Source organism: Schistocerca americana, chromosome 2 (genome assembly GCF_021461395.2).
Source record: "Schistocerca americana isolate TAMUIC-IGC-003095 chromosome 2, iqSchAmer2.1, whole genome shotgun sequence".
In the NCBI taxonomy this organism is placed as follows: domain Eukaryota; kingdom Metazoa; phylum Arthropoda; class Insecta; order Orthoptera; family Acrididae; genus Schistocerca; species Schistocerca americana.
In genome coordinates, this window is record NC_060120.1 from 703,981,912 (window position 1) to 703,997,370 (window position 15,459).

Sequence of the window (15,459 nt, forward strand, 5' to 3'; positions counted from 1 at the left end):
TCCATCGCAGTCTTTAACACTGGTAGCATGCCGCGACAGCGTGGACGTGAACCGTATGTGCAGTTGACGGACTTTGAGCGAGGGCGTATAGTGGGCATGCGGGAGGCCGGGTGGACGTACCGCCGAATTGCTCAACACGTGGGGCGTGAGGTCTCCACAGTACATCGATGTTGTCGCCAGTGGTCGGCGGAAGGTGCACGTGCCCGTCGACCTGGGACCGGACCGCAGCGACGCACGGATGCACGCCAAGACCGTAGGATCCTACGCAGTGCCATAGGGGACCGCACCGCCACTTCCCAGCAAATTAGGGACACTGTTGCTCCTGGGGTATCGGCGAGGACCATTCGCAACCGTCTCCATGAAGCTGGGCTACGGTCCCGCACACCGTTAGGCCGTCTTCCGCTCACGCCCCAACATCTTGCAGCCCGCCTCCAGTGGTGTCGCGACAGGCGTGAATGGAGGGACGAATGGAGACGTGTCGTCTTCAGCGATGAGAGTCGCTTCTGCCTTGGTGCCAATGATGGTCGTATGCGTGTTTGGCGCCGTGCAGGTGAGCGCCACAATCAGGACTGCATACGACCGAGGCACACAGGGCCAACACCCGGCATCATGGTGTGGGGAGCGATCTCCTACACTGGCCGTACACCACTGGTGATCGTCGAGGGGACACTGAATAGTGCACGGTACATCCAAACCGTCATCGAACCCATCGTTCTACCATTCCTAGACCGGCAAGGGAACTTGCTGTTCCAACAGGACAATGCACGTCCGCATGTATCCCGTGCCACCCAACGTGCTCTACAAGGTGTAAGTCAACTACCCTGGCCAGCAAGATCTCCGGATCTGTCCCCCATTGAGCATGTTTGGGACTGGATGAAGCGTCGTCTCACGCGGTCTGCACGTCCAGCACGAACGCTGGTCCAACTGAGGCGCCAGGAGGAAATGGCATGGCAAGCCGTTCCACAGGACTACATCCAGCGTCTCTACGATCGTCTCCATGGGAGAATAGCAGCCTGCATTGCCGCGAAAGGTGGATATACACTGTACTAGTGCCGACATTGTGCATGCTCTGTTGCCTGTGTCTATGTGCCTGTGGTTCTGTCAGTGTGATCATGTGATGTATCTGACCCCAGGAATGTGTCAATGAAGTTTCCCCTTCCTGGGACAATGAATTCACGGTGTTCTTATTTCAATTTCCAGGAGTGTATTTCGGAATGACGTTAATTACCATCATGCAGTATAGAAAACTATTCCATGAGTAAATGTTAATATGGTACAACAACGTATCGACAATTTTGATAGACGATAATTGGTGTTCATTTTACGAAGAAGAATGGCAGCATTCCAGAAACGAAGTTACTTTGTTATTAAGAAACTTGACGATTGTTTGGGTTGAGTGAGGTTGAAATCTCTGCCCAAATACCCTAACTGAGAATTTCTTATCTTTCCTTAAATCACTTAGATTTAACAATGTCGTGATGAATTTCGCCGTCATCCTTGTTGAAATAAGCTTGCTCTCCGTCTCTAGAAACCCTCATCTTCATGGGACTTTAAGCTGCACCCATCATTCAATATAGGTCGTCAGTTTAGTAAATGGTTTCGACGAAACATTTCTCGAAGCTAGAACATGCCTTTCTACAAATACAAACGTGGCATGTAACAAACACATCTGTTGTCGATACAACTGGAATACACCTAATATAAGCGTAAATCATCAGGAACGCAGGGAGCTCTTGCTTCCACTATTTCATAAGCAAATGTGCTTACAGGTGAGGGTTGCAAAACTTTCTGGCAAGTCATTAAAATCTACGATGCATACCCTACAAAACCCTAGCCTTCATCCTTCCGGTCCGTGTCCCTTGTTAAATAAGAATCAAATATCAGAGTCATGTCTTTACTCAGCACTGCTTGTACGGAGCAACGCTCGAGAATGTGCAGTCCTAAAGCGCCGACCACCGCAGCACCGCGTAACTGATCAAGTAGGCGCTGACCTCCGCGCCAGTGGGAAGAGCGCACAGCGCTACACCTGCAGGAAGACAGAGTTCAGCGCCTCCTGTCAATGCTGATTTATCAAGCCACCCATCGCTGGCCGGCCCCTGTTCGGTCGCAGATTTCAAGAGCATCAGTACCGAACAATATCGACACTTAGCCTGCGTACTGCAAATAGTTCTTGCATGTAGGAGGCACAGGAAGCCACTCCATAAAGAGAAGTCATGTTTGTTATCATTTTGGATTCTCCTTCGTTGCTTGTGTCTGTGCTGTCTCCCACAATAGCCGACACAACAGAGAGCAACATGCTAATTAGGATTTTATCATCGACATTCTGCGTATTTTGAACGCATAGCTATGCAGGTTGGATAACATTTAGAATGATATGTAAGGTTTCTCTGTATTTACTGGACTCAGCCACGCCAAATTCCACCGTTCAAAATTTTTTAACTATCAAAATTAGAAGCTATTACAATGGGGGCATGCCCCAGGGGGTTCAAAACCAAATTTTGGAGGAGCAGGGGAGGAGGGGGGCGGTAAACGCAGTAAATGTAATTTACGAAAACAGTTATGTTTAACAAATCCAATATAGCATACTTATTAGAGTTACCAGTTTTTGCCCTAATTGATCACCTCCAGACCCGCATAACGGAAAGGATATCTAATATAAGTACAACACTATGTTTTCAGTAATGAAGTAAAATATATCGTCCAGAATTCAACTTTTCACATTCATAAGTTTACTTACTTCGTAGAAAGATGAAACACATTGCTAAGTGTATAAATTTTTATAGCGAGTTACATTGCTGATTAAACTCTGGAAGGCATTTCTGATCTTAAAGGAAAACATTACATACATCTGAAGATGTCCACGTAAGTTCAATAGTGGCAACTAGAATGAGGATGTTATTTTACAATCACTTTCTGTGGTTGTAGTTTTTGTAAAATTACGAATTCAGAATTGTTGTTTCTCTCACAATCATCACATCTAAAAAAAATTCACACCTTCAAAAAACTTCCTTTAACCGTTCTTACCTTTAAGTTTGTTTGATATTTTGATGTTGTTTCTTACTTACATTTCTTGTAAATCACTCTGCAACCCTCGTCCAGACTAACTCGATCAATTGTGGGCACAGTAAGGTATCACATAAACAGAAGCTGTCTTTCTGCAGCCGCCAGTGAAAAAGTCGGCGTGGACTGGCGTGAAAGACACCCTGACGGCGGGACCGAAGTGTCCCCAGTACAGCAGTGGAGAAGCGATCGGTGACGAGGACTGCTTGTACCTCAGCGTGTTCGGTCCAGGGGTACGTATTACATAGTAACAAACCCAAAGTAAATTAAAACATCAGTCAATCTGCTTTTAACGTTTTAGAGTATATCTGATCAACAGTATCCGTACACAAGGGCATTAGTATGAGTTGTGTCCAATCTTAAGCTTTATGATGAACTGAATTCTGCTGGAGATACTTCCAGTGAGGCACCGTAATGCCTTTGGAGGAATGGCAGTCCGTTCTAATTCAAGAGACGAAACCAGAGGAGGTAACAATGTTGGAACCTGCGGTCTAACTCATCCCAAAGGTGTTCCACTGGTTTCAGGTCGGGATTCTGCCCCACTCATTTACAAGAATTTTACTGTCCACGAACCATCGCATCATAGACGCTGATTTACTATAGGGTCCATGTCATGCCTCTACTACACAGAGTGCACAATGCTTAACATGTGTTCATATTTCGGCAGTAGGCGTTTACTTAACCAAAAGAAGGGTATCACATTCGAACACAAGAAACCCCATTACCGAGACACCATATCCTCCGTACTTCACTGTTGGAACTGCTCATGATGACAAGTAACATTCTAAAGGCATTCACCAAACCCAACGCCTTTCAGAGGACTGCAACAGAGTTTAGCACCATTGCTAAGTGTATAAATTTTTATGGCGAGTTACATTGCTGATTAAACTCTGGAAGGCATTTCTGATCTTAAAGGAAAACATTACATACATCTGAAGATGTCCACGTAAGTTCAATAGTTGCTCACGGTGCAACAGAATTTCTCACTAAGAATAACTCATTTCCAATCGTCCTGTCATCTGCTGTCGCTCTTTGCACCACCGTATTGCCACATGGTACAGCAGAATTTCTCACTCAGAGCCACTCGTTGGCAATCGTCATATGACTTCTATCGTCGCTCAGGCGTTGCTTAACATTGTCTACAAAGTGTGGCTTATGAGGAGCTACTCGAGCGTTGAACACGCGTATTTCTAACTTGATATGCGTAGTTATTGCGCTAGCTGTACTGAAGGTAGCACTGTGACTCTGAAGAGTGGTTGCTTCCGCTGATTTCACGGCCACCCTCTGCGATGCACGAAGGTCCCCATCCGTCAGTACATGAAGTCTACCTGGTTCTGGTTTACCAGTGGTTGTTCCTTCACGTTTCCACTTCACAATCATCTCTCCAACAATGGCATGCGGCAGCTTCAAAAGGGCTGAAATGTCCCTGTCGCATTTGTCACGACCAGTCAACGTTCAAAGTCACTGAAGTTTCTTGACCTATCCGTTCTGCTGTTAATGGATCTGTACTAAAAATACCGCCCGGCTGAATTTATAATGGCGGGTCGGTCTCTAAAGGCACATAGTGATCAATTCTGCTTTACATAGAGGTGTCCGGAAACTTTTGATCGCCGGCCGGTGTGGCCGTGCGCTTGAAGGCGCTTCAGTCTGGAACCGCGTGACCGCTACGGTCGCAGGTTCGAATCCTGCCTAGGGCATCGATGTGTGTGATGTCCTTAGGTTAGTTAGGTTTAATTAGTTCTAAGTTCTAGGCGACTGATGACCTCAGAAGTTGAGTCGCATAGTGCTCAGAGCCATTTGAACCATTTTTGAAACTTTTGATCGGTTAGTGTAAACTGAAACAGACTAAAAAAATGAATGTAATCTTTAGACTGTAAATGTGCAGATTGCATTGCGATTGAGCTTTGTATTGTTGCAGACGCCGACGAGAAATGGAACACTGAAAAATGTTATGGTTTTTATCCACGGAGGATGTTTCACAGGAGGAGCTGGTTCTGCGAGACCGTACTACTACGTGGACCAGGATGTCATACTTGTCAACATAAATTATCGACTGGGACTTCTGGGTAATGAACATTATTAGTCGAGTAAAGTGAAGTGTTAAAGTCTTACAAAATCAGCCCAATGTTACATAGAAATTGCTGATAATTGAATATATTAACAGAGTAAATCAATCTACACAGAAAAGATTGAAAGCTGCTCTGTCAGTCTCGAGCAGGCATAGCAGCTGGTAAAACAGCTGTATTCCGATACATACTAGCACCAGACGGAGGCCGCGCTGGGTAACCGCGTGGTTTCAGGCACCTTGCCACGGTTCGCGCGGCTTCCCCCGTAGGAGGTTCGAGTCCTCCCTCGGGCATTGGTGTGTGTGTGTGTGTGTGTGTGTGTGTGTGTGTGTTGTCCTTAGGGTAAGTTAGTTTAAGTTAGAATAAGTAGTGTGTAAGTCTAGGGACCGATGACCTTAGCAGTTTGGTCCCATAGGAATTTACCGCTACTACCCAGACAGAAATTGCGTTTAAAGAACATATTAACCGTTAGGGGGAGATGATACTAGCAGCCAGTTTAGGAAGAGAATGATAATTTCCAGCCTCTATACCGTCGTCGTAACAGTTAATATATAACTTATATATACTCTCTTAACACAAGTCGCTACAGTAGAGATAACTAGTACATGTTAACGTGGTGGTGCTAGGACGAGTGTTTCTAATTACCAGCCTGTGCTTCAGTACGCCGGATTACCCACGTAGAGAGTGACGGAGTCAGGATATATGACAACCATTGATGTGACCTGACCATCGAATGAACACGTGAAGCTCAACGCTCCCCACAATCCAAAAGCTTCAATGTCTACGTCTATATCTACGTGATTACTCTGCTGTTCACATCAAAGTGCCTGGTAGAGGGTTAAATGAACCACCTTCATGCTGTCTCTCTATCGTTCTAATCTCAAATGGTGCCCGGGGAACACGAACACTTAAATTTTTCTCTGCCAGCCCTGACTGCTAGTATTTTATCGTGATGATCATTTCTCCCTGTGTAGGTGGGTGCCAAGAGAATATTATCTCAATCGGAGAAGAAAACTGGTGATTTAAATTTCATGAGAAGGTCCCGTCGCAACGAAAAGTGCCTTTGTTTTAATGGCTGCCACACCAATACACGTAAAATGTCAGTGGCACTATCTCCCCTATTTCGCGATAGTACAAAACGGGCTGCCCTTCTTTGAACTTTTTCGATGACATCCGCCAGTCCCACCTGATGGGGATCCCACACCGCACAGCAATACTCAAGAATAGGGCGAACAAGCGTGGTGTAAGCAGTCTCTTTAGTAGACCTGTTGCACCTTCTAAGTGTTCTGCCAATGAATCGCAGTCTTTGGTTTTCTCTATCCACAACATTATCTATGTGATCGTTCCAATTTAGGTTATTTGTAATTATAATCTCTAAGTATTTAGTTGAATTTACAGCTTTCAGATTTGTGTGACTTTCGCGTAATCAAAACTTAGCGAATTTCTTTTAGTACTGAAACTTCCTGGCAGATTAAAACTGTGTGCTGGATCGAGACTCGAACTCGGGACCTTTGCCTGTGGCGGGCAAGTGCTCTACCAAGTGGGCTACCCAGCACGACTCACGTCCCGTCCTCACAGCTCTACTTCTGCCAGTACCTATGTTTTTAGTACTCATGTGAGTAACGTCACATTTTTCTTTATTAGGGGCAATTGCCACTTTTCGCACAATAGGTAGCTTATCTAAATAATTTTGCAATTCATTTTGGCCATCTGATGACTTTACAGGACAGTAAATGACAGCATCATTTGCAAAAAATCTATGACGGCTTCTCAGATTGTCTCCTATGTCGTTAATATAGGTCAGGAACAATAGAGGGCCTGTAATACTTCCTTGAGGAACACCAGATATTACTTCTGTTTTAATTGATCATGTCATAGGGCAATGCGTTGTTCGTTGTGAGAGGTAACGCCAGAAATTTGATATTCTCGGCACCCTCTTGACCTTGTGGACCTCGGAATTTTTAGTTCCTGGACGATGCGTCTACCTCCAGCTACCATTCTATGTTGAAACTCTGTTAGTTACCATCGTGGAGCCATAATCACGTCGAAGATCTTTCCACATGAATCACCTAAGTACAAATGACAGCTCCGCTAACACGCTACCGTTTTATACCTTCTGTAGGCGATACTACCTCCATCTGTTTACGTGCATATCGCTATCCCATTACTTTGTCAGGTCAGTGAATTCCCGTCTACTTGCTATGGTGTACAATATGTCAGCAGGTTTACAAATGGTCACACCCTAGCCTTTTACTTAGCGCCGCCGTTCTGGCCATAGACGGGCAATGGGAAACCATCGATCGCCGTACCATCCTCCGCCACTGACGCATCTGAATGCGATATGGAGGGTTGGGGGTTGCGTTAGCAGACCTGGTGCCGCTGTCACTCGGCGAAATAGCTCCTCATCCGACATCACGAGGATAAGTGCACCTTGTTCCAGTCCTCTAGCCAAGATAAAAAAAAAAAACAAGGCAAAAGCGGTAAACGATCCCTCACGCTGCACGTGGTAGTCACCCACGCTGATCATTCAGCTACAGAGGCAGACTGGTCATTTAAAAAACTGATTTTTTTCAATTTCTGTAAATTGTAATGCGAGGTTCGTTCAGTAAGTAATACAACACTTTTTTCCGAAAACAAGTTGGTTTCACTCAAACTTCCAGTACACCATATTATTCGCGACTCTTTTCGCTACAAAAGCCTGTTTTTCAACATAATCTCCCTTCAATGCGACGACCTGACGCCACCTTACTGGGAGAGTCTGTATCTCCACATTGCCCCACCCTACTGATCGATATCAGAGCAGACGTCTTGCTGTGACATTAAGCATCACGTACTACTTTCCGCAGAGTTCATCCTTCATTGGGCCAAACACATCGAAGTCGGAAGATGTGAGATGCAGGTTCTAGGGTGGATGAGGAAGAAAGTCCAATAAAGGTCTGTGAGCTCCTTCCAGTTGGGCAGTTTGTGTGAAGCCATACGTTGACATGGAGAAGTTTGTTTGCATTTCTGTGGCGACGAACACGCTGAAGTGGTTTCTTCAATTTCCTGAGAAAAACACTATGCACTTAGAGCTGATCGTTGCACCATGAGGGAGGACATCAAACAGAAGAACCCCTTCAGTATCCCAGAAGACGGTCGCCATGACTTTGTCGGCTGAGGGTGCGGCTTTGAACTTTTTATTCGGAAGAGAGGGGGTTAGCATCGCTGCGTGGATTGTCATTCTGTTTCCGTTCTAAGCGACGAGCCCACGTTTCACTGCCGATGACAATGATCGCCAAATTATTTTCACGATTAGCCTTGTAACTCGCAAGTAACTCTGCATATATTTTCTTTCTTTGCTCTCTGCGGTCTTCTGTTAGGCGGCGAGGAACCTAGCGGCACACACCATGGACTACCCCAAATGGTGGACGAGTGTGTCTGTGTATGCAGGCGGCTGACACGCGGGAGATCGGACAGGCCTGGGCGACCTTGTTATGGTCATGACAGTTGACTTGCCCAATGAGTCACCGTGCTTTTGTTCACTGCCACGTCCCCGTAGTCATTCTACAAGCGTCTATGAATACATGAGATACTGTCGTTTTCTGCCAAAAGAAGCTCAATGACAGCTCTCTTCTTGGAACGCACCACCGTTACAGACGCTAGTTTGAAGGCTACGTATAGTACCGCCACCTAGCAGACCTTCATGAAACTATAAAAGCTGAAGTGGTAATATTCCATGACGTCATACAACAAATTTCGCATTTATTCAACCGACAATGGCCGAGAAAAAATGTGTTGCATAAGTTACTGAACGTCCTTCGAATAACTGTTGAGTAGGAATTGTCAAGAAAAAATGATTTCAATTTGTTGTATCTGTTTTATTACGTATCTACCTTCAGTTCACAATGCAAGTGGTCAAATATTTTTCATGGCTGTATATTTTTTTCCTTTCTGAGCAAGAGTAAAGGTATGGTCTGAACTGTGTACACAACTATCGTTCCTAGTATTAAATTTCTGAATTCCGCTGTTATTTTCAAATAGCGCCTGATTCGTCACAACAAATTTCATAAAAAAGTAGGTGTGATTGGAGGCTGTTTTCAGTATGTCAGCTATTTTAAATATTTACTTGCATGAAGTTGTAGAATGAACAGATGATGTCATCTTATTTGAACGTTTGTGAAGTAAGTTTATGTAATTACAAGAAAGCTCGCTCTTTTGTCATCAAAAACGTTTCGTTTCATTTATATAAAATATGACCAGTCGTCTGTAATGAAACATATTTACAATTTGGCTTCCTTTCTAGACCTAAAAACAGTTCGTTACAAGATTGTTGACTTTACTTACGGTATTGTATATAAGATCTTCATTATCGTGAACAACTGTCATCTGATTGCTCATTTTTGTGGTATTCTCTCCATTTCCACTGCTGTTTTTCGCCTAATTCGACATTGCTTAGCAGCACTCTACATTTCTTGATGTAAAACGTGACAATGTAGCATACGGCTAGTTTTGCCTACTCGTGGCTAAATGTTTCTCTATGCTTTACTGCGAGAAGTGTTGCAAACTTATCCTCTAGTTATGGTTTTCACTTGACACAAACATGTTCTCTTCAAGGCAAAACTACGCATACAAAATACAGAGACACGTTTAGCAATAAGTACGTAATGACACAGTAAAGGTGCTACGTACCGTCTGTTTCACATCATAAAATGTGTAGTGCTAAAAAACAACGTGAATTTATACGAAAACAACGCCAATGTCCAACAAGGAAATTCCTCAAAAAATTGCAAGCAGATAACATTTCCTCATGTGAGCAAAATTCACTATGTCGTAAGTAAAATCAATATAGTTTGTAGAGAACTCTTTTCGGATCTAGAGTGTCAGTCAATTGTAAATACGTTTCATTGCAGACCGCTGATGATATTTTATGTCAATAAAACGAGACACGTTTCGTGAAAAAAAGACACACTTTCTTGTAGTTACACAGATGGATGTAAAATATTTTCAACAAACTGCAGAGGCAATGATTTCACAAACAATGAATCGGTATTATCTTTATACTGTACAATGAATACTTTGGGTATGTGTGTAGAATTTTCCAAGAGAATTGTTCCATACCGCATCAGCGAATTGAAGTTTGCAAAGTTAGCTAATTTTGTAATGATTTCATTACCAAAATCAAAGATTAGACCAAGAGAAAATGATGCTGAACTCAAGTGACTGAAAATATCTGTTACGTGAGGTTTCCAAGTCAAGTTCTCGTTAATATGCAGTCAATTGCGTACTCGAACAGTGGGCGGCCTACCGCAAAATTCGAGTGTAACGCGACGCTGTGGTTTGCTGGTAGGTGATGCGTACTCGCCCAACCGCCTTCCCATTGGAACAGTTCCTATTTACAACAGTGGGTAATCTCGTAGTTTTAAGCTCTTAAAGGAATCCGCCTCGTGGCTACATTCTCACTGTTCGTGGTGATCAGCCATTTCCGCGTTCAGAAGCTGCCTTCACCAAGCTTCTAGCGAATACTAGGCCTCATCATTCGCGGAATTAATATAATTTTCAGTGCCCTACTGTCAGATTATTGTCAGAAAATTTGTGATAAGAATTAAGTGCTGTTGCAAACATACGAGATCCTTTTCCTGTCACCAACAGTTGTACGTATGGAACAAAAAGGGCAAATTTCAAATTGACGCTAAGTTAATATTAACATAATACGAAGTCGCAAAAGCAAACCGATGGGATGTTACATTATAGTACCTGAGGCTGTGTGTATGTATTGAATTTAGTGCAGAAACACATGTCAGTTTTTACATCTACAGTTCAGAGTTTGAATGGTTTACTTTTACTTGTCTGCCATAAGTGCTCTCGTCTACTTAAAATGTAGTTCCCTCTGTAACTTCTGAAGAGTTTTAATGTTTGTGGAATGAAGAAAATAGCATGTGTACTACAAATACCTACATTAGTTTTATTCCGACTCTTAATGCTGTCTGAAATGCATTAACGTAACACACTTTATACCCTTAGACATGGGCCTGCATAATTTCTAAACTTCGACTTGTGAGCATTACAGAGTTTGCAATGTTGTTACAAGTCTTTAGGTTATTTTTTGTTAGTGTGTATTTAAGTGCTCTGTTTACCTCACAATAATAAATCACTGTAGGTTTCCTGAGCACCGGCGATGAGGTGGTCCCTGGGAACATGGGTCTTAAGGACCAGACAGAGGCACTTCGCTGGGTCCAGAGGAACATACAGGCTTTTGGAGGTGATCCACAAAAAGTAACCATCTTAGGTCAAAGTGCTGGAGGGGCATCCGTTCATTACCACCTTTTGTCTTCACTAAGCAAAGGTAATTGATTTTTGCTTTTGAAAATATATTAATTGGTCATTGAGAAGTGCAAGTGTGTGTGTGTGTGTGTGTGTGTGTGAGAGAGAGAGAGAGAGAGAGAGAGAGAGAGAGAGAGAGAGAGGCGGATAGACACCACAGTTTCAATACTTCGGAAGCGTACTCTGTTACAGAGAAAGCGCTTACCATTACAATGTAAATGGCGGAAGAGCATAAGAAACACGATTGATGGCGAATGTATACAACATTAATATAAATGAATAAAGTTTCAGAAAAGTAGAAGCGTAAAATTTACGACAAACAATGGAATTAACTGATGGGTGCTTTCATGTGGTACTCGCTGGGTAGCTTTTATCTTCTCCCAGTAGTGAGTGGTCACATTCGAACACTGGCAATGGGAACCGATTAACTACGTTACAAATCTCTCATACTTTCAATGATATACGTTAAGAAAGCACATCACACTCCTTAACAATCATAAATATCAAGGTAAAAAAATTCTCTTACTTCAGTGTCTCTTTGCATGCAACGTTTCCTGAAAGATGAGGGAATTAAGCGACACTACGTAGGAATTGCCAATAAATCACAGTTTATTAAAATAAATCGTATTTTAAAACTACGCAACTAGATTTCACGTCATAGACACAAATAATAACTTTTCATTTCAAAGTACTACAGCCTTGGTTGCGAAATTATTTACCATCAATGACGCTTTTCAACCTTTTGGGGCATCATTAAATTGTGAAAAGGTAATGGATACGTAGTCCATATGTCTTAAACCTTTACAAAAAGGAAAATGCAGGCAACAATGACCAGATTGTAACACATCCATCATAAAAACATAAAAAATGCAAGGTGGACTTTTGTTTGGTAATCGCTGCGTTGCTTTCGGAAATAAGAGCGACTACTTCGTCGCATGTAGCATCCACATAAGCTTGTACTGAGGACGGCAGTTATTGACGTCGAGAATGTGTCACTGGAAGATTGTGATTGTCTGGCCCGTATACTGGATTGCATGGAGTCTGATGTTATGCAAATGTTGAATAGTTTTGTTGCCTTGCAGTAACAAGAAAACTGACGAGATATATAATCTTCGGTGGCATTTACGAATAGATGGTGCTAGGTGGGAACGTGGGTCGGGCGAAAAGCGTGCCCAGATAGTTCGCGCCGTTGCAATAAACACTGTGTCCAGATGGCGCAGTGGTTAACGAAACTGACTAGTAAGCTGGAGATCACGGGTTAGAATCCCGATCAGGCACACAATTCCACTCGCCGCCGTTGATTCCGCATAGAGTCCCGATGCAGCTGACATCAACAGCACATTTCCTTTGTCCCCCTACCTCGCCCTTCAATGTACATAATTAAATGAACGTCTCAAGTTTTAACTAGGGCTCAAACGTATGCGCTTCGCATCAGTGTTAGAGTCTCACAACATTTACTGAGTTCTTTAAAAATGTAAATCGCATTATATACACGGCAGTAAGTCTAGCTACATCTGTTGGTGACTGGGGGCAGTGTGCTGGCAACCGTACGTCGGTATTTACTTAATTGTGCAGAATAATAATTACTAGTAGTATGTTTTTGGGTTCGTTAGTACCTCCTAGTACGCATGGCACAAACAAAGCGGGTTGTCTATAATAATAGAAGTTACGAGTGTGCAGGAAACGTCAGATAGTATAATTTATGTTGGGTTTGCGGGAAGACATACGCAGAGAAAAAGCAGTTAACACATTGAAGCATGTCTGTTTACTCTTATTAATTGTAATCTTTCATTCCTTATCAGGTTTGTATAAGAGCGCCATAGCGATGAGTGGATCGGCATTAAACCCTTGGGCATTCACGATAAACGCTACAGACAGAGCAGTGCGGTTTGCCAAACACCTGGGCTACAATGGGAAAAGTTCCACTGATCTTCTGAATTTTTTCAAAAGTATAAATGCGAGCACACTAGTGAAGGACAGAACTGCTGCCCTATCGGAAGAGGTATGTACTATCTTTTAATTACGTGCTTTGAACTAGCAAAAGTGGTTGAACCTTCATAACCAAGAGAAACTGATGTGATTTATAAATAGCTGCTGAAACATTTCCAAGAGGAAGCGTGGTAAACCGACTCACAAATTTTATTTTCCTGCAACCGCTACTAAACAAAATAATTTTTGTCTACATTTTCAGAGTTAGTCCAGATTTACGTCAATCTGTTTCAATGCCATTCCTGTATACGGCACGATGCATTTTATGGGGAACAATCAACGACACTCTTGCAACTAGCTTTATTTCTTTATCAAGACTTTTTTCGTTATGAAGGCAGCAGAATACGTATGGAATTTTGATGATGTTTAAGACTACTAGAAAAAGAACCATGTTTAAGTTAACTCTAGTCGTGAAGTATGCTAACTCTTCTATGGATGTCAACTTCATTTCGTAAGCCTGGTCCATTAAGAAAAGTGATTAAGCATAGTAAATTTGTTTTCACAGTGATGAAATGGTTGCATTTTCTTAAATATAACCATTTCGTCACACTACTTATCGAACAGTAACAGAAGGAAGTAATATTAAGCGTCAACATCTAAAAATTACTTCGAGAAAGTAATTAGACAACCCACTCGGGATGGCAACACCTTGGAACTGCTAATCCTTAACAGACCTGAAATTTTTGAGGCCATCAAGGAGACCATACAAAAGCATAAGGTTGTTATAACATCGATGATTGCAGGTGTTATCTACAAAGACTATTCAGAAAATTAGGAAAACATTTCCACTTACTAAGAGAGGCAGGAATAGCTTTCAGAGTAGCTGAATGGTCAACTTTAAGCATTCATTTCTGAGGGCGAAGATGTGGATCACAAATCGATAAAATTTAAAAATCATTGCACAAATACAACGTCAACCCTCTGCTCTTCTTCACGAATCTCCATCTGTTTTCGTTCAAGCCCATTTAATATTAAATTCATACTTAATAGCACCCTCTGTGCTTGTTTGTAAAATTCGTCCACGATCCCACTAAGGAAATATTTTGTTTCGGCTCACTAACCGCCTAGACAATGGGTAACACCTTGTGCCTTTGCAATAAGTCAGAGAACTGCCGTGTGGCCAGAAACAGGATTTTTAATTCTCATGTGTTGCCACTGGCACTAGATGGGCTACAGTCGTCATTCATTTTGGTGCATCACGCCTCAGCAAGTGACACGACACTGCATATCGACTGTGTCCAACAAATCTGAATACGGCACAAAGCTCCACTATCAGACTAATGAAATACGAACATCGGAAGTAAGGAAAAAATCACTTGCGTCTTTTAGATGGTAGTAACATAAACTATGGTGTAAGCACTGGCACATCGAGAGGTTTAGTTGCGAAGAAACGTATTGGTTCGAAAAACATTTTTGTTTGTTGATTTTCAATCTGTTGTTGTTGTTGTGGTCTTCAGTCCTGAGACTGGTTTGATGCAGCTCTCCATGCTACTCTATCCTGTGCAAGCTTCTTCATCTCCCAGTACCTACTGCAACCTACATCCTTCTGAATCCCTTTAGTGTATTCATCTGTTAGTCTCAATATACGATTTTTACCATCCACGCTGCCCTCCAATTCCAAATTGGTGATCCCTTGATGCCTCAGAACATGTCCTACCAACCGATCCCTTCTTCTAGTCAAGTTGTGCCACAAACTCCTCTACTCCCCAATTCTATTCAATACCTCCTCATTAGTTATGTGATCTACCCATCCAATATACAGCATTCTTCTGTAGCACCACATTTCAAAAACTTCTACTCTCTTCTTGTCTAAACTATTTATCGTCCATGTTTCACTTCCATACATGGCTACACTACATACAAATACTTTCAGAAACGACTTCCTGACACTTAAATCTATACTCGATGTTGACAAATTTCTCTTCTTCAGAAACGCTTTCCTCTCCATTGCCAGTCTACATTTTATATCCTCTCTACTTCGACCATCATCAGTTATTTTGCTCCCCAAATAGCAAAACTCCTTTACAACTTTATGTGTCTCATT

At 42.6% G+C, this 15,459-nt stretch overlaps 1 protein-coding gene across 1 annotated transcript in view; it reads left to right on the forward strand.

Annotated features, from left to right (window-relative positions):
* LOC124594360 (esterase FE4-like) overlaps positions 1–13,623 on the forward strand; it is a 31,957-nt gene extending 18,334 nt beyond the window's left edge. The window contains exons 3-7 of the mRNA XM_047132728.1: positions 3,162–3,293; positions 4,979–5,126; positions 11,263–11,448; positions 13,229–13,428; positions 13,618–13,623. Of these exons, the coding sequence (XP_046988684.1) occupies positions 3,162–3,293; positions 4,979–5,126; positions 11,263–11,448; positions 13,229–13,428; positions 13,618–13,623 (672 nt within the window). The remainder of the gene's footprint in view (positions 1–3,161; positions 3,294–4,978; positions 5,127–11,262; positions 11,449–13,228; positions 13,429–13,617) is intronic.
* The last annotated feature ends 1,836 nt before the right edge of the window (positions 13,624–15,459 follow it).